This window comes from Apodemus sylvaticus, chromosome 5 (assembly GCF_947179515.1).
Source record: "Apodemus sylvaticus chromosome 5, mApoSyl1.1, whole genome shotgun sequence".
Lineage (NCBI taxonomy): Eukaryota > Metazoa > Chordata > Mammalia > Rodentia > Muridae > Apodemus > Apodemus sylvaticus.
The window spans coordinates 87,807,469-87,831,828 of record NC_067476.1 but is presented as its reverse complement, the minus strand read 5'-3'; the positions used below and the strand labels follow the sequence as shown (position 1 = coordinate 87,831,828).

Genomic DNA, 24,360 nt, shown 5'->3' with positions numbered 1-24,360 from the left:
TCTAGCAAAGCTGTGCTCAACCATTAATGCCAGATCTCATGGTTTACTCATGGAAGAGATGAATAGATTCAAAAAGAGACTTTATTGTTGCCAAACTTAAATTATTTACTATTTGGTCTCAGAGATATCCACTCAAGACCAAACACAAATATATGGTAATTTTTCTTATTTCCTGCTGTGACTCTAACTGGTGTTGGTCTTCACTGAGAATAATGAGGGAGAATCAAATGAAACAAAATAAATCATCTGCCTTAAAGGAGCTTGACATCTAAACTACAAAGACTGGGAACTAAGATAGGAATTCTTTATTTGCTGTTAGAGAAGGAATCCACCATTTTAATAAAATGACAAGACTGTATAAAAATCACAAGACTGCATTTAAGCAGAAAGCAAGCACTCAGCAGTTATCTGAGTGCCTTCAAAATATAAAGGCATGTACGGTGCATACCAGTGACATGTCTGAAATGAAAACAAGCAACCTTTATCAAATATTTCTGGTTGATGTTGCTAAAACACAAGGTTTGTTGCTTACCCCCTCCCCTGATATGATTCTGATTCTGGGTTTTTTTTTGGGGGGGGGGGGAGGGTTGTTGTTGTTTTGGTTTTTTTTTTTTTTTTTTTTTTTTTTTTTTTTTTTTGGTTTTTGGATTTAGTTTTTTTCGAGACAGGGTTTCTCTGTATAGGCCTGGCTGTCCAGGAACTCACTCTGTAGACCAGGCTGGCCTCGAACTCAGAAATCTGCCTGCCTCTGCCTCTCAGAGTGCTGGGATTACAGGCGTGCGCCACCACCGCCCAGCCCAATATGATTCTTTATTATTTGTTTTGGGTTTTTTATTATTATTTGTTTGTTTTGCTAATGCTAACCCTGAACACCCGATTCTCCTTTCCCAACTCTTTGGGATAATAGGCTCCCGTCCAAGCCTGAATATGATGCAGGGAAAAAAAGAAAGGGTGGGAGGGAGGAAGGGAAAGGAAAGAAAAATATAAATAAAGGTGTTGTGATGGCATTCACCTGTAAGTCTCAGGACCAGAAGGCAAAGGCAGGCAGGCTTCTGTGAGTTATATGCCAGACAGGGCTATATGTGAGACCCTGTCTCAAGATGAATGAATGAATCAATCAATCAATCAACGAATCAATCCATATATCATGTTCCAACCATCACTGTCAGCTGTAATTCAGTGACAGGGGTATTGACTTTGGTCTCTTTTTAAGGTCAAGCATTGCTTATCTTGGATGTCTTCTAGAAATCACTTAATTCCCCCTACAGTTCTCATTGAAAAAAACAAAACAAAACAAAACAAAAACAAAACAAAACAAAAAAAGCCGGGCGGTGGTGGCGCACGCCTTTAATCCCAGCACTTGGGAGGCAGAGGCAAGCAGATTTCTGAGTTCGAGGTCAGCCTGGTCTACAGCGTGAGTTCCAGGACAGCCAGGGCTATACAGAGAAACTCTGTCTCCAAAAACCAAAAAAAAAAAAAAAAAAAAAAGCAAAAAACAAACAAAAAACAGCTCTGAATTACATGGTTTTTCTACCACAAATAAAACTTAGTGTAGTAGAAATCCTCTCCATTCAGATTTCAAATTACTAAAAAGATAAGGTAGAAATAAATCTAATTCTACTCAGATTTAGGGGGAGAAAAACTTAAAGTAGTTTCCGTTATTTGCAGCTGCTTCGGAGAAGTGACAATTAAATGTGTGAACAAGGTTGTCAGAGTAACACTTGCCATTCACACTGCTTAGGAAAGACCCTCCGAGATTTCCAGAAACATTAATTAAAATTAAGAAAATCTGCTCGCGGGGACTTGTCAGAAAGGTATAGTCTGTGAGAGCGGGGGAAGAAAGCCCAATGGTCTCGAAGTTCATGAAGTTTCTAAGTAAAGTCTACCATCCAACCCACCTAAGCCTGGATTCTCACTGCCTTAAGCCCAAGAGCTCACCAGCCACTGAAGCCACCGTTACTCCTTTCCGGACAGCACCACCATTCGGGAAAACGTGGTCTGGCGGAGGAGCAGGGTTGGGGTGGTAGGGATGGGGGATAATTTCCGTAGAAACCCAAGAGGTGAGAGAGGCAGGAGAGGCATCTCTCCTCTTTGCTAAACCGCAGGGAAGAAGCAAGCGCCAACTCGCAGAGGCTTAAGAAGCCCTGAGAGCGAATTGATTCTCTTTCCTTTTCTTCCAACTCATCAACGTGGGTGCTCGCAAACCGAGAATGCCGAAGGACAGTACCCACCTGCGGCCCCAAACACCAACAGAAACTCCTCACCCTGGACTCAGTAGACCCGGTGCACCTGGGCCGCGTACAATCCTCCGGCTTTACGTAGTGCACTTTTCAGCAATAGGCCTTGCGATTGGTTAGCCTGCAAGAAAATCTCAGTTCTATTGGCTATCAATGGTGAGTAGGCGGGACTTTGGGGCTGCCTCTGACAGACCCGCAGCTCGAGTTCCCAGAGTTCCGATTGGGTCGTCGTAGGAGCTTCAAGATGGCGGCGGCAGACACCTGCGGCGCGAGTACCCTCCGCTCCGGGTCTGTAGCTTCCGAGGCAGGCCAGAGCGGCACCTCTAGCTTCCAGAGGAGGGGCAAGGCCTCTGGGGGCCCCGGAGGGGGCCCTCGGCTGCTGTCCATTGCGGGCACGCGACCGTCGGTGCGGAATGGACAACTGCTGGTATCAACCGGGCTCCCAGCCCTGGACCAGCTCTTAGGTCGGTTCAGACGAAAGATGTGGGCGCATTCCTGGGAAAACTCGGGGAGGGAACCCTGGGCAGCCCGTCATCCCCTTGCCCTGCCCGGCCCCACTCACCCATTTCCTTTTAACCTCTCCTCTTCACAAGCATGGTCAGGATAGCCTGCTCTGACAGAGGAAGGCTGGGGGAGGAAACGTGCATGGAGATGTCAAGAGCTGTGCGCTAAGCCCGCCTTAAGACCCAGACTCCTTACTCCCCTCTGCCCAGCATCTCATTTCCAGATGACCGTGGACTCCCTACATGCTTGTACCCTAAAATGATTACTAATGAGAAAGGAACATATATGGAAAGGAATATTTTGTAGGATCCTCTACCGGTATCTTAGGACACCTTCCTTCCTGCATTGGGTAGCTTAAAGCCTGGACGAATCCACAAAACTTTTTAGCTTTAAAGAGGGTTTCTTTAGAAAAAGCTGAAAGTATTGCCTCTTTTCCGCCGCATTGCTACACATCTTCTTAAATCTTAAAGCAGTGTGGCTCTAAAGAGTGGATGTTAAGGATGCCTGTTGCCTCAAAGAAGTGACAGTCCTTGGTTTTTCACCGCCCCGCCTCCCCTCCCCCCACCTAGTGACTTAAATATGTTCTTATCATCTCTGGAATCTTTTAAAAGCCTACTGAAGAATATACTTGTTTCATAGAACTGATCTGTTGAAAGGATTGACTAGGGGGGCAGTGGTGGCACACACCTTTAATCCCGGACTTGGGATGCAGAGGCAGGCAGATTTCTGAGTTCAAGTCCAGCCTGGTCTACAGAGTGAGTTCCAGGACAGCCAGGGCTAAACAGAGAAAACCTTTCTTGAAAAAGACAAACAAACAAAGGATTGACTAATTAGGTTAGTAGGTCAGGCTAAGCATTTCTCTCTGAATGCTGCTTCATAAAAACAGATGTGTCTTTACATTTCATAACCCTTTTTCATAGTGTTTATCATATGTCCTTTAAATCTGGTAAATTCGCATATTATATTGCACTTGCCATTGCTTATTCCTGTTCTTCAGTTATGCCCCAGGCTTTTCAAGTAAGTTTAACAAAGAGGAAAATAACAAGACAAGGAACTTATCAGAAACAGCATGGTTTCTTGATTCTATTATTTCATGTTCTGAATGTACTTTGTTTCCTACATAAATTTAAAGTAGTTTCATATAATTGTTTCAAACCCACTCAGTTGTATGAGACTAGAAACATGATGCAAAATGCATAGTCAGCAAATATTTATTTCACTTCTTTTCCAGTTTGGTCTCAGCTATCCTAATTTTGAAACCAAAGCTTAGAGAACGTTGCCAGTTTTAGTGAACGCTTACCCAAACAGAAATTAATCTGTAAGCTTTAGGAACAGCAGATCGTTCCTATCAATCTAACCTATCTCTTCTACCCCTTAAAAGTCTATATTCTTAATTAAATGGGGGATAGGTGCCTTTATTCAGTTGATAGTAATCAAATTCTTCAGACAAAAGGACTGCATTTTCAGTATTGTACCTTCCTTTCCTCATTAAAAATGGCAAAATGTGCTTAGACCAGAGCCTGGCACTCAGTAAGTTCTGAAGAAGGTCTTGATTGGAAGAAGGAGTAGAAGAAAGCCTAAACAATGTAATGTTTGAAATGTAATGTATGAAAGGTGGAATTTGGCATTTGAGCTCCAAAAATTGATTCAGAAATGTAATGGTGTGAGTAGTCACAGAACTCCAGACCATCTGGGCTCATCTTTAGCTTCACCCTTAATCACTGTAGCACTTACACCACAGCTGCTGCTAATTGTTGAGAACTATTTTTAAAGAGTTTTGATAGTTTACTGAACATAAGATTAAATTTTAAACTATAGCCTCTTTACACCTGCCAAAAAGAACTGAGGGCATCTTTTCATCTGTGTTTCTATGGAGACATACACTTGAACAATCATTCTGAAATATGCAGAAATGCTTGAAGAGTGGAGGAGTTTGGTATATGAGTCTAACATGTTAAAAATTAGTTTTCCCTAAGAAAATTAAATTAGTAGCAATTGCTGAAATTCTAAGGTAGTGTTGTTTGTCTTTGACACTGAGGTGTGTTTCCTGTATGCAGCAAAATATAGGGTCCTGTTTACGTATCCAGTCCGTTAGTCTATATCTTTTTATTGGGGAATTGAGTCGATTGATGATAAGAGATATTAAAGAATAGTGATTATTACTTCCTGTCATTTTTGATGTTATTTTTTATATTTGATTGGTTATCTTCTTTTGGGTTTGATGAAAGAAGGTTACTTACTATCTTGCTTTTGCCAGGGTGAAGTTTCCCTCGTTGTATTGGTGTTTTCCTCCTATTATCCTTTGTAGGGCTGGGTTTGTGGTAAGATATTGGATAAACTTGGTTTTGTCACAGAATATCTTGGTTTCTCCATCTATGGTGATTGAGAGTTTTGCTGAGTATAGTAGTTTTGGCTGGCATTTGTGTTCTCTTAGAGTCTGCATGAGATCTGCCCATGATCTTCTAGCCTTCATAGTCTCAGGTGAAAAGTCTGCTGTGATTCTGATAGGTCTTCCTTTATATGTTACTTGGCCTTTTTCTCTTACTGCCTTTAGTATTCTTTCTTTGTTTAGTACATTTGGTGTGTTGATTATTATGTGACGGGAAGTATTTCTGTTCTGGTCCAGTTTTGGCTGACATTTGTGTTCTCTTAGAGTCTGCATGAGATCTGCCTAGGATCTTCTAGCTTTCATAGTCTCTGGTGAGAAGTCTGCTGTGATTCTGATAGGTCTTCCTTTATATGTTACTTGCCCTTTTTCTCTTACTGCCTTTAATAATCTTTGTTTAGTACATTTGGGGTTTTGATTGTTATGTGATGGGAGGTATTTCTGTTCTGGTCCAGTCTGTTTGGAGTTCTGTAGGCTTCTTGTATATTCATGGGCATCTCTCTCTTTAGGTTAGGGAAGTTTTCTTCCATAATTTTGTTGAAGATATTTGCTGACCCTTTAAGTTGTAAATCTTCACTCTCATCTATGCCTATAATCCTTAGGTTTTGGCCTTCTCATTGTGTCCTAGATTTCCTGGATAACAAGCTTTTTACATTTTGCATTTTCTTTGACTGTTGAGTCCATGGTTTCTATGGTATCTTCGGCATCTGAGATTCTTTCTTCTATCTCTTGTATTCTGTTGTTGATATTTGCATCTATGGCCCCTGATTTCTTCCCAAGGTTTTCTATCTCCAAAGTTTTCTCCCTTTGTGATTTCTTAGTTGTTTCTACTTTTGTTTTTAGATCCTGGATGGTTTTACTCAGTTCCTTCACTTGCTTGTTTGTGTTTTCCTGTAATTCTTTAAGAGATTTTTGTGTTTCCTCTTTCATGACTTCTGCCTGTACACCCAAGTTCTCCTGTATTTCTTTAAGTGATTTTTGCATTTCCTCCTTATTGGCTTCTATCTTTTGATCCATATTCTTCTGAATTTCTGTAAATGTTTTTTGTGTTTCCCTTGTAAGGGCTTCTAACTTTTGATCCATTTTCTCCTGTATTTCTTTAAGAGATTTATTTATGTCCTTCATATATTCCTCTAACAGCATCATGACCAGTGATTTTAAATCCAAATCTTGTTTTTCTGTTGTGTTGGGGTATCCCGGACTTGCTGTTGTTGGAGAATTGGGTTCAGATGCTGCCATATTGCCTTGATATCTGTTAGTAACGTTCCTATGTTTACCTTTTGCCACTGACTATCTCTGGTGTTAGTTGGTCCTGTTGTCACTGTCTGGTGGTTGAACCTCCTGTGAACCCATAAGGCTATTTCTGCACCACTGGATGACTGCGTTTCCCCTGGCACAGATTGCTGATGTACTGCCCTCCCCTTGGGTGCTGTTGGAGCCCTGGTGTGTCCTGCCCCAAGCAATGTTATACTCCGGTTGTCTGTGTGAACCGAACCTGGTGTTGCCAGTCTCCTCTGTCAGGGAGTGAAGATGCTGGCAGGGATCCCACAGGCACCCTGCAGAGCACACGACCCACGCCTGGCTGGCAAGCAAAGGAACCACTGATCTGCCCAGGGCCTGGGCTCAGGCAGCAGCCCTTAGCTTGGGGGTCTTCGAACCCAGATATCTTAAACTGGGGATATCTCGGTACCTGGGGCTGCTTGTCCTGTCCGGCCAGGAGTGAAAATGGCGGCACGGGGGTGGGGGAGTGGGGGGGGGAGTAGGGAGGCTCAGAGGGGCCCAGATCCTAGGCTCTTAAAGCTTAGAACCCATCTTCACAGTAGTGGTTTTGTCACATAAAATTTGAAAGAGGGTTGATGCAGTCACATCTTAAGCTTTATTGTAGACATGGAATTTAAACAAATGTTACAAGGAAACACTTTTTTACAAAATTATACTCTACTTGAATATGTCTAAAATAAAGTGCCCAGGGTCAGACTCTAAGTTTGACCCAGCCTGGCTGAGTAGTCATGAAGAACCAGGATTCCTTCTTGCCTCTTACAGTTCATTTCTCTTCTGGCTGTAGCATTTTCAGGGACTCCTACAGAACCCCTGTTATTTGCACCAGTCTAAAGTTAAAGTGAATTACACACTGGAGCTCATTGGAAAAAAAGAAAAGAACTTGCATTTTTATAAGAGAAATCCTAATAAGATATTAACTTGCTGTCAAAAGTCATTTAGTTTATACCTATTGATGGTATCTTCAGAACTGTTCAAAGTTTCCAACAATTAGGATTTTCATAAACATAAGATTTATAATTTTTGAGTGATATTTTCCTGAATTAGCAGAAAAAAGAGCATTGTTTCAATCATTTTTCAGAAAACAACCTTCCTCCCTTGTCAGATGTACATGATGCTTTGCTTGGCTAATTCCTCATTTTTACTTCTACAGTCATCACAACTCACCAAGTGATGGTACACATTTAGTGAAGTGTTCTACAATGAAAATAATTGCAGAAATACCAAACATGTCCCTTACTGAGCATGCTGTGTTTTTCATGCTACTTCATTTCCTTGGGAAATACTGCCTCATCCCTCCATAGACATAAGACAGGGAGAAAAATAGTCAGACATGGTAGTTTATGCTTGTAATCTTGGTGTTCAGTGGGCTGAGGCCAAGAATGTTTTGTGAGTTCCAGCCCACCTTGAGCTAAAAAACAGTGAGATCCTGTCACAAACTTTAACTGTCCTCTGCCTTTAACTTCTACTGGAAGTTACCTATGAAAGTGAAGTATATTAGAGAGGGAGACTAGGAAAATCAGCCATTTTACAGTAATAACTCTGGCTTGTACACCACAGTGTAATTTCATCTTCTTAAACATGAACAGATTGACCATTAAAGCATTAAAAGTCTGTTTTTTCCATGCATAGGAAGATAGAATATAAAATGTTAAATGTGAAAATAGCAGTCGACTTTATGTAGCTCGGACTTAAATTAAGGATTTAATCTAATCCATCTAAAATTCTGCAAATGACGGTGCTTGGAAGGTAGAAACAAGAGGATCTAGAGTTGAATGAAGCCTCATTCTCAGCTACTTAGTAAATTGAAGCCAGCCTGAAATACACATGCCTCACAGCACATCAGCATGTGCACACATTCCTAGTGTTCCTAGTGATTTTGAAATATTAAGATATTTCTTTACATTATTTCAGATATCACAATGAATTAGTATATACCACAGGCTTTCAGTTTATTCTGGGAGCATAATAGATTTCTATTATTTGACACAACAATGATTGCTTTTTGTGCAGGGGAAAAACAATATTAAGGAATCTTTTCATATTAAAAATTTCCACATGGTGTTTACCATTACAAAATATTTTGGGAAGGAGATTTTTATTGGTCTTCAGAATGTTTTATACATTTTGTGCTCATACAAACAAACCTTACCAAAACCTCTGTCTTTAATTGTCTACAGCTTTGAATACTTTTAAAATAATACAACAAATATATTTGTAGTTGTTCTTTAGATGTATTTTAAAGTATGTTTGTTAGTTTTTAAGACATTAATTCCAAGTATTAATACTTTTTCAAATGAGATAAACAGCAAGATATTCATGATGGACTCCCTTACCTCTTTAGCATACATAGTTCCAGTATCTTAAAAGTTAATTCTAATGACTCACTGTTTGAATTATATATTCATGATATTAGTCTAGTTCAAATACTTAAAAAAACACATTCTTATATTAATGAAAATATGTTTGTTTATTTTTCCTTTTTATTTGAATTGACAGAAATATTTTTATAGTTAAACATTTCTAGACTTTGGATATAATTTTTTAAAATAATTTGAAATCTTAGTTCCTATGAGACTTACTCAATTTGGAAGTAGAATTTTTAACACTCACTGTATACATGGCCTTGGCTATTGAGTTAGTTTTCTAACAAGTGTTGAATGTAACATTGCAATGTTTAACCAGAGGTGTATTGTGTGCCTCCTGGTTATGTCAGGAGAAAGGGGGGGGGGCACTATAGCAAATTATGAAAGTAAATATGTAATGTAAGTAACTCTGCAAACATGTAATTATATCAATAACCCATTGAGCAAAGTATTGCAAAAATAATTCAAATATTGTTCGTAGTGGCAGTTTCTAATGTTACTGAGATACCTCTTCTTGGTGAAATCTAATCCAAAAAGTTAGTGATTAATTTCTCCTGTGTCATTTTCAGGTGGAGGTTTAGCTGTTGGAACCCTTCTTCTGATTGGTTAGTATAAAATACATGTTGTGATCCTTCCAACCAGTTCCATTTGTTCTTAATGATTTTATGAGTTTCTCACTTTAAATATTTAAATGATAATCTCTCCACTGATGTAAAGTCACATTGGAACTTGTCCAATACTTTTTTAATTCAAAATTAAGATGGACAGACATATCTGAAAATGTAGCTCCTAACATTTAAAAATGTTTACTCTTCATTGTGCTCCATTTTACATTTAAATTTGAAATGAAATATCAGTTGTTGTTTTTTTTTTTTTGGAAAAATAAAATCTCAGTACTAAGAGATGAATTTTACTGATTGATTTTTAGAAATAGAAGAATTTATGTGTGTACTGTATGCATGTATAGATGTGTAATACATTGCACAGATTTTGTTGTTTTATTGAATGAAAAATGGCAAGGTAGGCTAGATATTTGTCTATTTTTCAAATGACTATACTTCTAATTAAAATACAGCCCTATATGGCATATTTTGGCATAGATCATATTCTTCAAATTACAGTAAACTTCATGTATTTCACAGTAAGCACTCTTATTAATGTTTAATCTATTTACTTGTAACATATCTACTATTTCTGGTTTTTCTGGTTTAGTCTTAAATTGGCCAGCCTACTTTTTTTTACATGACCCTATTAAAATTGAAAATATCTATTTTAACAGCTCAAATTTTCCCTAACCTAAATGGAAATCATTTGACTACCTGGCTGTGAGCTATAGGGTGACTCCTTGTTCTCCCCATGTCTTCTTGATGTACTTCATGGGATGGCATTTCTCTTCATTGCCTAAAACTGATAGAAGAGGTCACATTTAATAAGAATGTGTCAGGAAACTGAGCCTATAAAATATAATGATCTAGACATTTATTAGTACCAGGCACCAATAGAAATAAGTATGTTAATAGATTTTTTTTAACATAGCAAGAGACTGTTGCAAATGTTTTTGAAAGATTTTCTCTAAGAGGGATTATATTACAAAGTGATGGTCCTTAAATTTTCACATACATACAGCATTTATCTAGTGAAGCTAAAACCCTGGAAAATTTAAAGTTATCTATAATGTCTCATTACCTATCTCTGCTTAATCACTGAAGGACAATGATAATTCTTGGAGAATTGTCCATTATTTGGGTCTTGCTGTAGATCATATATTATGTAAAATGCTTCATATATGCTTCTTTCCTTACTTAATATGATCACTTTATAAACTGTTAAATTCATATTATCTGTTAAATTCAAAAGATGAGATTTATGGGGCAGAGTAACTTCCAGTTTCACATAGATAATAAGAACCCCAGTATTAGGATTTCACTGTAAATCTAGATACATAAATTTGGTTTTTGAGTGAGATGTTTTTAATTTTTAAGTGTTTTGAGAATTTCATACTTAAGTATTTTGAATTTACCTCATGCTTACTTCTCCCTCTATCCTATTCAGCTCCTCCTGTGTCTTTTTCTCAAATTCATGACCTCTTCAATAATTGTTACACACCTCTCTCTCTCTCTCTCTCTCTCTCTCTCTCTCTCTCTCTCTCTCTCTCTCTCTCTCTCTTTCTCTCTCTCTCTCTCTCTCTCTTTCTCTCTCTCTCTCTCTCTCTCTCTCTCTCTTAGTTAGGGTTTTACTGCTGTTAACAGACACAACATTTAATTGGACTGCTTACAGGTTCAGAGACCATTATCATCAAAGTGGGAGTCTGGCAGAGCCCAGGCAGGCATGGTGCAGGATGATCTGAGAGTTCTTCATCTTCATCTGAAGGCCACTAGGATAAGACTTGCTTCCATGCAACTAGGATGAGGGTATCAAAGCCCATGCCCACAGTGATTAACACCTAATACAATAAGGCCATACCTCCTAATATGCCACTTCCTGGGCCAGGCATGTACAAACTATCACATGTATATTTATATGGATATAGAAATGGATACACACACAGATAAACATATTGATTCTGTTTAGTGTTTGACCATGCATCTGTGTGTCTGTGTGTCTGCATGTGTGTTTAGAGCTGATCATTTGTAATTGTGTGTGTGTGTGTGTGTGAATGTGTGAATGTGTGTTTAGAACTGATTGTTTGGAATTAGATTACCCATCAGAGGGCTTACCTCTACAGAAGACTGAATCTCCATCTATCTTTTGGCAGGTATTAATTACCTATAGCTCTTCAATCTAAAAGTGGAGACTTGTAAAATTTAACTCATTAACATTGGCATGTTAACTGGCTGCTCTTGTTTAGGAAATCATTTTGTTAAAACTACATGGGTGTAACATCTCTGTCAGACATAGAAGAGTCTATATTTTGATGCTGTAGAAAATGTACTGGTCCCTTGTTTCTTCTAGTCTTCCCACCTTTTCTATTACAGTGTTCTCTGAACCTTAAGTGCAGGGGTTGTACTGTAGATATATTAGTTGAGGTTGGATGCCCCCATGGTCAGTAGGTCTCTTATATATGTGACTTTGTGTAGTAGTCTCTATTTGCTCCAAAAAGAAACTTCTTTGATCGAGATATAAGAGATATACTTATCTCTAGGTATAAAAATAAGTACTTAGGGACTAGAGAGATGGCATGGCTGTTAAGAGCACTGATGGTTCTTTCAGAAGACCCAAGTTCTATTCCCAGTTCCCACACGGTGGCCCACAAACATCTGTTTACTATGCAAGTGCTACACTGACATATATGTAGGCTAAACATACATACATAAAATAAACAAAAATTCATAATATATTTAGAATGCAATTAGAAATTATAGTGGTTTAGGAAAGTGGCAGCTGTAGGTTCTCCTCTAGGATCCATGACCTCAGCAGACATGGCTAGTAGGCTAAATTTACTGTATCAGGAATGGATTCCTTCCTACTGACAGGTTTTAAGACCAATTAGACAGACGTTAGTTACTCCCAAGCTGGAAGTGTCACTATTGTGCCCTTGGGGATATCATGCTGGACTGGTCATTGTGTTTTGTAGACTATTTTGCTGGATAAGACTCTTGATTGCCTTTCTCCCTGGGCAGTTTGGTTATTAGGAGAGAGTAAGAGCCAGTCTTCAGGGAGGAAGATGTTGACTCCTACAAGTCTCATGTAGAAACTATGGAATCTTCAGTAATAAGATAACTTGTAGGCACTAAGAGCAATAGCAATAACCTATATTATTTTCTGAATGTTGGGTGAAGTAGAAAATAGACTATCAGGATTTGAAGATAAAATATAGGAACTGGGTAACATGTGTAAAGAATATAGAAAAATAAATAAATATAGAAAAATTAGAAAGGTCATGCAGGAGCTTTGAGACAGCAAATCTTTGATAATAGGCATAGAAGATGAGGCATTCTGGGTCATTAGCAAAGACCAGATCTTCAGCAGTATCATAGGGAAAACTCCAAATTAGGGGAGGACATACCTATATAGATACAAGAATCACATAGAATGCCAAATAGATAGGACCAGAAAAGACACTCTTCACAGCATGTTATTGTTTAAAAATAGTGTATATACAGAATAAAAACAGGCCATGAAAATCTGTAAGACAAAAAACAAACAAAACAAAACAGAACAACAACCAAAATAACCTCAAAAACCACAAGTCGCAAGTAAAGGAAAACCCACCAAAATAACAAACAGCTGGTTTCTAGGTAGAAATTTTAAAAGACGGAAAAGCCTAGATCAACACAGTGTAAGTTCTAGACGACCACAGATTCCAACCTAGATACCAACCTGTAGCTTTGTGGAATGTTTTATTTAACAGCCATAAACTGGTTTCAATATTGGAAATGTGAGGATCTTACTCTGAGTGTATAGTAAAGACACAGTTACAGATCAGTAACATGATCAGTATTTCTCTATTATAGCAGAACATTTCTGTTTAAAACGCTAAAATCTTGTCAGGCATGGTGGCATATACCTTTTAACATTACTCTAGAAACTTACGCAGGTGGATCTCTGAGTTCGGGGCCAGCCAATACAAGAGTATTGTAGTTATTTACATACATACATGTAAGTGCAAGTGTGTGTGTGTGTGTGTGTGTCCGTGCGTGCGCAGACACACACACCTTGTGGGTGGGGGTCTATTTCAGGTGTCTAATTTGATTATCCTCAATGTTATTTTAATGCATTTTTGTTTTATGTATAGGACTGTTTGCCTGCATGTGTGTCTGTGGTGCCCCATGTGCATGCAGTGCTTGAGGAAACCACAAAGGGGTGTGAGAATCCCTAGAACTGGGGTTTTAGATGGTTGTGTGTTTTGGTAATCCACCTCTGGAAGGGGGAGCAAGTGGTTTTAAACTCTGAGCTGTCTCTTTGGTTCCTCTCCACATTACATTTTGAGATACCGTTTCTTCACTGAACTTGAAGCTCACATGTTAGTTATGTCCCTGACCACCCAGGACTAGGGTTACAAATGAATAGCACTACAACTGGCTGTTTTGTATGGGCGCCATGTATCCCAACTCAGATCTTCCTGCGTATGTGTCAGGTACTCTATCCTCTGAGCTTTCTCCTGTCTCTGTTGTGAATTCATAATCCATTTTCTCATAAACTAGATTATTCTTTACTTATCAAGGCATTATAGTACACTGGGGCATTGATCCTTCACAGGACCAAGAACCTCTTCTCCTACTGATGCCCAACAACGCCATCCTCTTCTACATAGTGGATGGAGCCATGGGTCACTCCATGTGTTCTCCTTGGTTGATGAGTTAGTCCCTGGGAGCTCTGGGGCGGGGGGAGGTCTGGTTGGTTGATATTGTTGTTCTTCCTATGGGGTTTCAAGCCTTTTCAGCTCCTTCAGTCCTTTCTCTAACTCTTCCATTGAGGACCCCATTCTCAGTCCAGTTGTTGGCTGTGAGCATCTGCCTCTGTATTTGTCAGGCTCTAGTAGAGTCTCTCAGGAGACAGCTATATCAGGTTCCTGTCAGCAAGTACTTCTTGACATCCACAATAGTGTCTGCATTTTGGTGGCTGTATATGTGATGGATTGCCAGGTAGGGCAGTCTCTGGATGGCCTTTCCTTCAGTCTCTGTTCCATACTTTGTCTCCATATTTGCTCCCATGAGTATTTTGTTTTCCCTTCTGAGAAGGAATGACTCATCCACACTTTGGTTTTCCTTCTTCTTGAGCTTCATGTGGTCTGTGAATCTGGATTAAATGGACAATTTTCTAAACAGATACCGGGTGCCATAGTTAAATCAGGATCAGATAAATCATCTAAACAGTCCCATAACCCTTAAAAAAAAAATGGCCAGGACCAGATGGTTTTAGTGCAGAATTCTATCAGCCCTTCAAAGAAGATCTAATTCCAATTAGATCTTCTCAAACTCTTCCATAAAATAGAAACAGAAGGAACACTACACAATTCTGTCAATGACGCCACAGTTACACTGACACCTAAACCACAAAAAGACCCAACAAAGAGAACTTCAGACCAATTTCCCTTATGAATATCAATACAAAAATACTGAATAAAATACTCAAAAGCTGAATCTAAGAACACATCAAAAGAATCATTTATCATGATCAAGTAGGCTTCACCCCAAGGATGCAGGGATAGTTCAATCTATGGAAATACAGCAAAGTAATCCACTATATAAACAAACTGAAAGGAAAAAAAAACACATGATCATCTCATTAGATGCTGAGAAAGCCTTTGACAATATTCAACACCCCTTCATGATAAAAGTTTTGGAAAGATCAGGAATTCAAGGTCCATACCTAAACATAGTAAAAGCAGTATACAGCAAACCAGTAACTAACATCAAACTAAATGGAGAGAAACTTGAAGCAATCCCACTAAAGTCAGGGACTAGACAAGGCTGCTCACTCTCTCCCTACCTATTCAATATAGTACTCAAAGTCCTACCAGAGCCATTAGACAACAACAGGAGTTCAAAAGGATACAAATTGGAAAGGAAGAAGTCAAAATATCACTATTTGCAGATGATATGATAGTACACTTAAGTGAACTATTTATACCACTCCTTGGCATATACCCAGAAGATGCTCCAACAGGTAATAAGGACACATGCTCTACTATGTTCATAGCAGCTTTATTTATAATATTCAGACGCTGGAAACAACACAGATGTCCTTCAACAGAGGAATGGATACAGAATTGTGGTACATTTTCACAATGGAGTACTACTCGACTATTAAAAACAATGTCTTCATGAAATTCTTAGGCAATGGATGGAACAAGAAAATATCATCTTGAGTGAGGTAACCCAGTCACAAAAGAACATACATGTTACGCACTCACTGATAAATGGATATCAGTCCAAACGGTCAGAATATGCAAGATACAATTCACAGACCCAACTCAAGCAGCCAGTATTTTGAACAAAATATCATACAAATGGTCCTATCCCAGTTCCCAGGAGTGTCGTTGTTCTCTGAAACCTTTTGAGCCAGGCCTCCATTATTCACATACCTCTCACCATCCTTATCTTTCACGTTCCAATAAGAACAGCCTACTGAGTTCTCACAGCATTCAATGCGTTTCCAGCCCAAACTTCTAAAGTCTTCTACATTTCCTATCACAAACAATTCCCAAAGTTGCACAGCAATGGTCCCATTCTCTATACCAATTTCTTGTATTTCCATTTTTAGAAAAGATTATTTTTATTATTTTTAAATATATGCGTGTGGGGTGCATGTGAGTGCAGGTGCCTATAGAGAACAAAAGTGTTGGATGTTTCTCCAAAATGGTGTTCAAGAGTTGAAAACATGTTTCTTTTTTTTTTTAATTCGATGTATTCTTTATTTACATTTCAAATGATTTCCCCTTTTCTGGGTCCCCACTCCCCACAAGTCCCATAAGCCCTCTTCCCTCCCCCTGTTCCTGCATCAACTCCTTCCCACTTCCCTGTTCTGGTATTCCCCTATACTGATGCATTGAGTCTTTCCAGAACCAGGGGCCACTCCTCTGTTCTTTTTGGACATCATTTAATATGTAGATTATTTCTTGAGTATTCCAAGTTTCTAGGTTATTATCCACTTATCAGTGAGTCCATACCATGACTGATCTTTTGAGACTGGGTTACCTCACTTAGTATGATGTTCTCCAGCTCCATCCATTTGTCTATGAATTTCATGAATTCATTGTTTCTAATGGCTGAATAGTACTCCATTGTGTAAATATACCACATTTTTTGTATCCATTCCTCTGTTGAGGGACACCTGGGTTGTTTCCAGCTTCTGGATACTACAAATAGAGCTGCTATGAACATAGTGGAGCATGTGTCCTTATTACATGCTGGGGAATCCTCTGGTTATATGCCCAGGAGTGGTATAGCAGGGTCCTCTGGAAGTGCCATGCTCAGTTTTCTGAGGAGCCGCCAGACTGATTTCCAAAGTGGTTGCATCATCTTACAATCCCACCAGCAGTGGAGGAGTGTTCCTCTTTCTCCACATCCTCGCCAGCACCTGCTGTCTCCTGAGTTTTTTACCTTAGCCATTCTGACTGGTGTGAGGTGAAATCTCAGGGTTGTTTTGATTTGCATTTCCCTAATGATTAATGATGTTGAACATTTCTTAAGGTGTTTCTCAGCCCTCCGAAGTTTTTCATGTGAAAAATCTTTCTTTAGTTCAGTACCCCACTTTTTAATGGGATTATTTGGTCTCTAGGTTCTACCTTCTTGAGTTCTCTGTATATATTAGATATTAGCCCTCTGTCAGATTTAGGGTTGGTGAAGATCCTTTCCCAATCTGTTGGTTGACGGTTCGTCCTTTTGACAGTGTCCTTTGCCTTACAGAAACTTTGTAGTTTTATGAGGTCCCATTTGTCAATTCTTGATCTTAGAGCATAAGCTATTGGTGTTCTATTCAGGAACTTTTCCCCTGTGCCCATGTCCTCAAGGGTCTTCCCCAGTTTCTTTTCTATTAGTTTCAGTGTGACAGGTTTTATGTGGAGGTCCTTGATCCATATGGAGTTAAGCTTAGTACAAGGAGGTAAGAATGGATCGAAACAGCATAAAGTATCTTGGGGTGACTTTAACCAAACAAGTGAAAGACCTATGTGACAAGAACTTCAGATCTCTGAAGAAGGAAATCGAAGAAGATCTCAGAAAATCGAAAAATCTTCCATGCTCATGGATTGGCAGGATTAATATAGTTAAAATGGCCATATTATAATGAGCCCAGAACATTTCTCTATTGTAACCATCCCTGGGTTTAGAGCTGGAAGCACATTTCTGTTCTAACCATCCATAGGCCTAGAACTTCTAGTCTCCGTTCAGTGTAATCTTCCAAGCTGACTGATTCCATCTAGCATCTCTCTGCTTCTGCCTGAATTTCTCTGCTTAGACTCATACTAACTTCGGCAATATGTTCTAATCTTCTGCCTCCTTTTCAATCCTGTGGCTCATTCTGTCTTCACCTGAGTCTATCCTGTCTCTCTAAAACTATCCTGGTAAAACTGCCCCCCCCTCCAACTCTTTCAGTACTGCCCACAATAGGATGGCCTTCATACCCTAGATAATATAACCAGGAAGATCTTCCATAGACATGCCCACAGGCCAACCCAGTTTACTTAGACCATCTGTTGAGAACCCCAGGTGAGTCTAGATTATGTCAGGTTGACAAGCAACACTAACCATCACAGCTGCCATAGATAGATATGAATATTTGCATATCTAGCAACATAGACAAGTATAAAAGAATGAAAAGTAAAATTGAGAAAAATTTACTTGGAATGATGGGGCAGATCATGGGAAATTTTTCATTGTGGAGTAAAAAAGTTAAGCCTGTTTCTCTTATCTTATTCTACCTCATAGATATAAAGCACAGGCATAGTTCTATGTCTACAGTATAGCCCATCAATATTTAAAGCAGCTCTACTTTGTTCTTGAGACTCTTTTCCTTTAAGATGAATATTCCATTTTTCTCTTAACATACTTTTAGCTCCCTTCTCCATTTCAGTTACTCTCTTCCAAAGAGGCTTTAGTTTGCATGTTTCCATACTAATATTGTCTAACAATGTTATATCCTATAGATAGGTAAGTAGATAGGTAGGTAGGTAGGTAGGTAGGTAGGTAGGTAGATAGATAGATAGATAGATAGATAGATAGATAGATAGATAGATTTAGTTTGCATGTTTCCATACTAATATTGTCTAACAATGTTATATCCTATAGATAGGTAAGTAGATAGGTAGGTAGGTAGGTAGATAGATAGATAGATAGATAGACAGACAGACAGATATAATCTAATAAACAGTTGGATAGTTGGCTTTAAGGAGATTTAAATTTCTCTCTTTCTATTCACTCATCTATGGAGATGACTTTCAAGCCCTAAGTCTGATAAGGTTGTCTTATGTTCATATATCCAGTTGAACCTAAGAATTAGATGCCAAATTGCATTTGTGTTTTGGCAGTTTCACCTCATCAGCTCTATTTGCCCAGTATTCTGGCAATTCACTAAGTAGATTAATTAAATGCTATTGAATAACCTCAAAATTTATTTCACAAACTTGATCATTTTCAACATAATGAAATTAGTGTTTTTGATAATCCCTAAGTAGGTGACATTCCACATATTAGTATTTCCTGACTGATAGGACTGAAAAAAAAAATAAAAGTGATCTATAGAGGACATGTTTCTGTCTCCCTCTCTCGTCTTGTCTCTTTGCTGCTGCTGCTGCTGCTGCTGCTGCTGCTGCTGCTTCTTCTTCTTCTTCTTCTTCTTCTTCTTCTTCTTCTTCTTCTTCTTCTTCTTCTCCTCCTCCTCCTCCTCCTCCTCCTCCTCCTCCTCCTCCTCCTCCTCCTCCTCCTCCTCCTTCTCCTCCTTCTTCTCTTTCTCCTCCTCCTCATCCTCCTCCTCCTCCTTCTCTCTCTCTTTCTCTCTCCCTCTCCCTCTGAATGTACACATTTAAGACTGATTTTGGGTACATTACAATATGTGCCGCTGATTCCCCAGACAAGACAGCCTTTTTTTGTTGTCATGTCTCTCTTCATTAGTAATACAGATATTCAGTACATATATATCACGTGCTTGGCACTAGGCTTCTGTAGAGTGTTCCTTCACTGTCATAGTCACCCATTAGCTCTATGGAGAAATTGCAGTTTTGTATCTTAGAAGCTGATACAGCTAGGTAGTTAAGAATACCTTGAGGGAAGATTCTTGCCAAATTATTTGGAGAAATCTATGCGAATTAGGCAACAGTCTTGTAAGAACCAGCAGGATGGTCTATACCAGTAACTCTCTTGTTGCGTACCTGCAGCAGTATCAGAAGAGAGGGCAGCTGAGAAAGAATACAACATGAACTGATGAGCTTTGAGGCTTTGCTTTTCTGTGTGTTTTACTGTGATCTAACTTTGCATATATTTTTATTTTTCTAATCAAATAGTGTGTTTCTTAACGAAAAAGTTGTTAAATAGCAGTTACATACATTTCAAAGGCAGAAGGTGACTTGTTTTTTTACTATACCTCTTAATATGCATACATTTATTTGTGTTAAGCTTTCTTCTTTAGTCACAATGATACAAGAGCCTGTAGACCAGCTTAAAGGGCTTAGTTCTCTCTACCCTTTACAAAAAGAGAAACCACCAAAAATATTTTTATGTAGAGTAATAAAATAGTCACCTTTCTTCCATAGTAGTTTCCTATGTTCTCTTTCACCTCCCACAAACAGCATCAGTCTCATATGGTCCAAAAATATTAAATGAAAAACTCCAAAAGTAACCAATTGATGCGTTTGAGATTACATGCTATTCTGGGGGGCATGATAAATTCTCATCCTGTCCCCACCACAAGGTGAAAAATGACTCATTTCTCCAGCATAGCCATACTGCATATGCTACCTACCCATTAGTCACTTAATAGTTATCACAGTGACTATCAGTCATAGTAACACAGTACTTATATTCAGGTAATCCTAATTTTACTTAATAAAGGCCCCAAGAGAACCAGAATACTGAAACCTGCAATTTGAATATGCTAAAGAAAAGTTGTGAAGTGTTTCCTTTAAGAGAAGAGGTGAAGCAATAAGATACTTATGACAGGTAGATCCTTGTCACTATAGTTATACTTGTTCTCTTCTGTTATTAATGTTGTTGATTTCTGTGTTCTTGACTTACTAAGTTTTATGATAGGGATGTATAAATGCATATGCAAGGGAGCATAGGGATTAGGACATGTACCACCAACAGGCTAGGATAGTATGTGGTCTCAGGCAACCAGTGTGGTGATGCTCTTGGAACTGATATTGGGGAACAACTGTATTAAAGAAGATTTGAGTCGATGGAGTAATTAAGAGGCAGTTATGGTTATCCAGGCTAGAGTTTTGCAACATGTCTAGGGAGAAGCATCAGCATGAAGGAAGATAAATTCCAGAAATATTTTGAAATTAAATTCAGCAGAATTTTCAGGAGGAAGAGCCAGGTGTATAGAAGACAGAGAGAGAAAAGATGTCACATATAAGTCTTGTCTTTCTGAAAACCAAAAAGGCCACATTTGGTAGAGGAATACAGTGAGCTCTTGAACTCTATGATGAGCATGTTTGGGTCACTCTTATGCTTCTGCATTGAACGGCAGCAAAAGCCTGAGAGCAACAGGAAAAGTCAGTGACAGAGAAATATGACATAAGTTAGTTGAGATGTTGTATAACTTTAAGTTACAAGACTACAACGAATGTTATATACATGAAGAAAGATGGGGTATGAATATCAGAAACTGTAACCAAGTAAGAAAATATATGCAGAAAAGTTACAATAAGAAAATGCATGAATGTTTTGACTATGATTCTGTGACGCTAGTGGAATGGTGGATGGAATGTTTGAAGGTTAAATTTTCCATATCAAAATAATTACCTTGGAAATTAAATTTTTATCAGGTTAATTCCTTACATCATTGACTTATAATAACCTCAGTTTAAACACTTGCTGTTGTAACCTGATTTAAGAATAATAATTTGAAGTTTTTAAAACATAAACTTTTACTTTGTTGCAAAGTTGAATGGGAGAAAATTCTTAAAAGTTAGCATTGGCCATTTCTGCCCACAATTCCATCCTTTCTCCGGTCCCCTATAAACAGTGCACACACCTCAAGCGCCTTCCTGTTCCTTTACACACTGAAATACTTATAAAATGTTATTTATCTATGTAAAGCTTATATTTTTACTTAAAAATATGAAGATTTTCCACTTTTGATCATCTTAAATTACTAGCTATATCTTTTAATATATACAGCTAGTCCATTACATCTACTTTACCTTGATTAAGGATTTGCTCTCTGATAGTATGCTGAGCAGGCTTATGAATAACTGAATGTGTGATATTTTAGTTACACTTGATAAAATTGTTTAGTCAATTTAATTAAAATTGTATTTAACAACATGTGCACATATCATGTCTACTATTTTGGTGACATCTTCCAAATGGATATTCACATAACCAGCACAATCAAGATATAAAACATTTCTATCACTCCAAAATGTCAGCTTGAAGCAATTCCCTGGCTCCAAACACCCAAGATGTTCCTTCTGTCTCTCAGGATCAGTTTCAATATCTCTAGGATAGCATATAAAAGTAATAATGTTCTGTATATTCCTTTGGACTTGAGTGTTTTCACAGCATGTGCTGTTACTTATCTATGTTGTTGCTTGTGTATCACTTTTTGTTGTTTCATGGTATTCAATTTATGAATGTTATCTGTCACTCTGTTCTCTAGTTAACACATTGTTTCCAAAGTTTAGCTATTACTCAAAAATAGCTCCTATATGAAAACATCCAGTGGAAAAAAGATAGCCTTTTCAACAAATGGTGCTGGTTCAATTGGAGGTCAACATGGAGAAGAATGCAAATTGATCCATTCTTATCTCCATGTACTAAACTTCACTCCAAGTGGATCAAGGACCTCCATGTAAAACCAGACACACTAAAACTAATAGAAAAGAAACTAGGGAAGACCTTTGAGGACATGGGCACAGGGGAAAAGTTCCTGAACAGAACACCAATAGCTTATGCTCTAAGATCAAGAATTGACAAATGGGACCTCATAAAATTACAAAGTTTCTGTAAGGCAAAGGACATTGTTAAAAGGACAAAATGGCAACCATCAAATTGGGAAAGGATATTCACCAACCCTACATCTAATAGAGGGCTAATATCCAATATATACAAAGAGCTCAAGAAGTTAGACCCCAGGGAACCAAATAACCCTATTAAAAAAATGGGGTACACATCTAAACAAAGAATTTTCACCTGAAGAAATTCGGATGGCCGAGAGACACCTTAAGAAGTGCTCAACATCATTAATCATTAGGGAAATGCAAATCAAAACAACCCTGAGATTTCACCTTACACCAGTCAGAATAGCTAAGGTTAAAAATTCAGGAGACAGCAGGTGCTGGCGAGGATGTGGAGAAAGAGGAACACTCCTCCACTGCTGGTGGGGCTGTAAGATGGTACAACCACTTTGGAAATCAGTCTGGCGGTTCCTCAGAAAACTGGACATGACAGTTCCGGAGGACCCTGCTATACCTCTCCTGGGCATATACCCAAAGGATTCCCCAGCATGCAATAAAGACACATGATCCATTATGTTCATAGCAGCCTTATTTATAATATCCAGAAGCTAGAAAGAACCCAGATGTCCCTCAAAGGAGGAATGGATACAGAAAATGTGGTTTATTTACACAATGGAATACTACTCAGCAATTAGAAACAATGAATTCACAAAATTTTTAGGCAAATGGTTTGATCTGGAAAATATCATCATCCTAAGTGAGGTAACCCAATCACAAAAGAATACACATGGAATGCATTCTCTGATAAGTGGATATTAATTAGCCCAGAAGCTCTGAATACCCAAGGCACAAATCGCATAACAAATGACTCCCATGAAGAAGTATGGAGAGGGTCCTGATCCTGGAAAGGATTGATCTAGCATTGGAGGGGAATATAAGGACAGAAAAAGGAGGGAGGTGATTGGAGAATGGATGGAGAGAAGAAGGTTTATGGGACATATGGGGAGGCGGGATCTGGGAAAGGGGAAATCATTTGGAATGTAAACAAAGAATATAGGAAATAAAAATATTTAATAAAAAATAGCTCCTATAAGCATTTTTATTGGTTTATTTTCACCTCACTTCAAACCTGGGTCCTGTAATATGTACTTGCCGTACTCGCTCCACTGCCATTGGTAATGCAGGATTTTGTTCTATGTCCTTGTAATCATTTGTATTTAAATTACAGACATTCCTATGAAATATAATGACTTCTCAAAATTGATTCGCATCTTTTGATGCTAATGCTGTATTTAAACATCTTTTAATCTTTTTATTAGCGATCCATACATATATTTTATAAACAGTGTCTCCACATCTTGAGCTTATATGTATAGTGGATATTTTGAGGACTGATACTCTGTTGGGCATGTATTTATTGTAAATATTTATAGTCTGCAGGGTTTTTGTTTTGGCTTTATTTGTAATCCTGTTGTTGTTTTATTCTTTTGTTTGTTGTATTCTGTACTAAGGATCTCCCTTAGTAGCCCAAGCTTTCTTCCAATTTTCATTCCTCCTCCTGCAAGTTCCTGAGTACTAAAATTACATGCCTGAGCCTTTTAAAATTAATTGTTTATTTGTTTGTTTGATATGTGTGTGAGTATGTGTGCAGGCAAACCCTGGTAGAGAAGTCAGAGGACACTCTATAGGAGTTCTCTAATCCTACTGTGTGAGCTTTGGGGTTTCCTCAAACTTGCTTAAAAATGCCTTTACCTGCTAAGCACTCTTGCTAGGGTTTTCTGTTATGGTTGTGACATATATGTGAATGCCCTAAGAAACTTTTGCTTACGCAAAAGTTACAAATATTTCTTGTTTTTGTGATAGTTTAATTGTTTCACACTTTTACATTTCAGTTGGTTTTCCATGTAGAATCATTTCTGAGTAGTATAGTACAAGGGGTAAGTTGGAAGTTCTGCTGTTTTGTGATTGACTTTACTATGTGTTAAGATGAAAGGTTAGGCTGAATCAAGGGATACACACACACACACA

The 24,360-nt window shown here is 38.4% G+C and overlaps 2 protein-coding genes across 4 annotated transcripts in view; one reads left to right on the top strand and one right to left on the bottom strand.

Moving 5' to 3' along the window:
• The window catches only part of Immp1l (inner mitochondrial membrane peptidase subunit 1), a 68,294-nt gene extending 65,957 nt beyond the window's left edge, over positions 1–2,337 (bottom strand). For both annotated transcript variants that reach the window (XM_052183140.1, XM_052183139.1), the window contains exon 1: positions 2,232–2,337. The gene's annotated coding sequence lies outside the window, so the exon portion shown is untranslated. The remainder of the gene's footprint in view (positions 1–2,231) is intronic.
• A 99-nt stretch (positions 2,338–2,436) lies between these two features.
• Positions 2,437–24,360, top strand: part of Elp4 (elongator acetyltransferase complex subunit 4) — a 227,365-nt gene continuing 205,441 nt past the window's right edge. Inside the window, exons 1-2 of one of the 2 annotated variants that reach the window (XM_052183137.1) lie at positions 2,437–2,701; positions 9,341–9,376. In XM_052183137.1, the coding sequence (XP_052039097.1) occupies positions 2,482–2,701; positions 9,341–9,376 (256 nt within the window). In that variant the 5' untranslated portion in view covers positions 2,437–2,481. The remainder of the gene's footprint in view (positions 2,702–9,340; positions 9,377–24,360) is intronic. The other variant, XM_052183138.1, reaches the window with a different exon arrangement.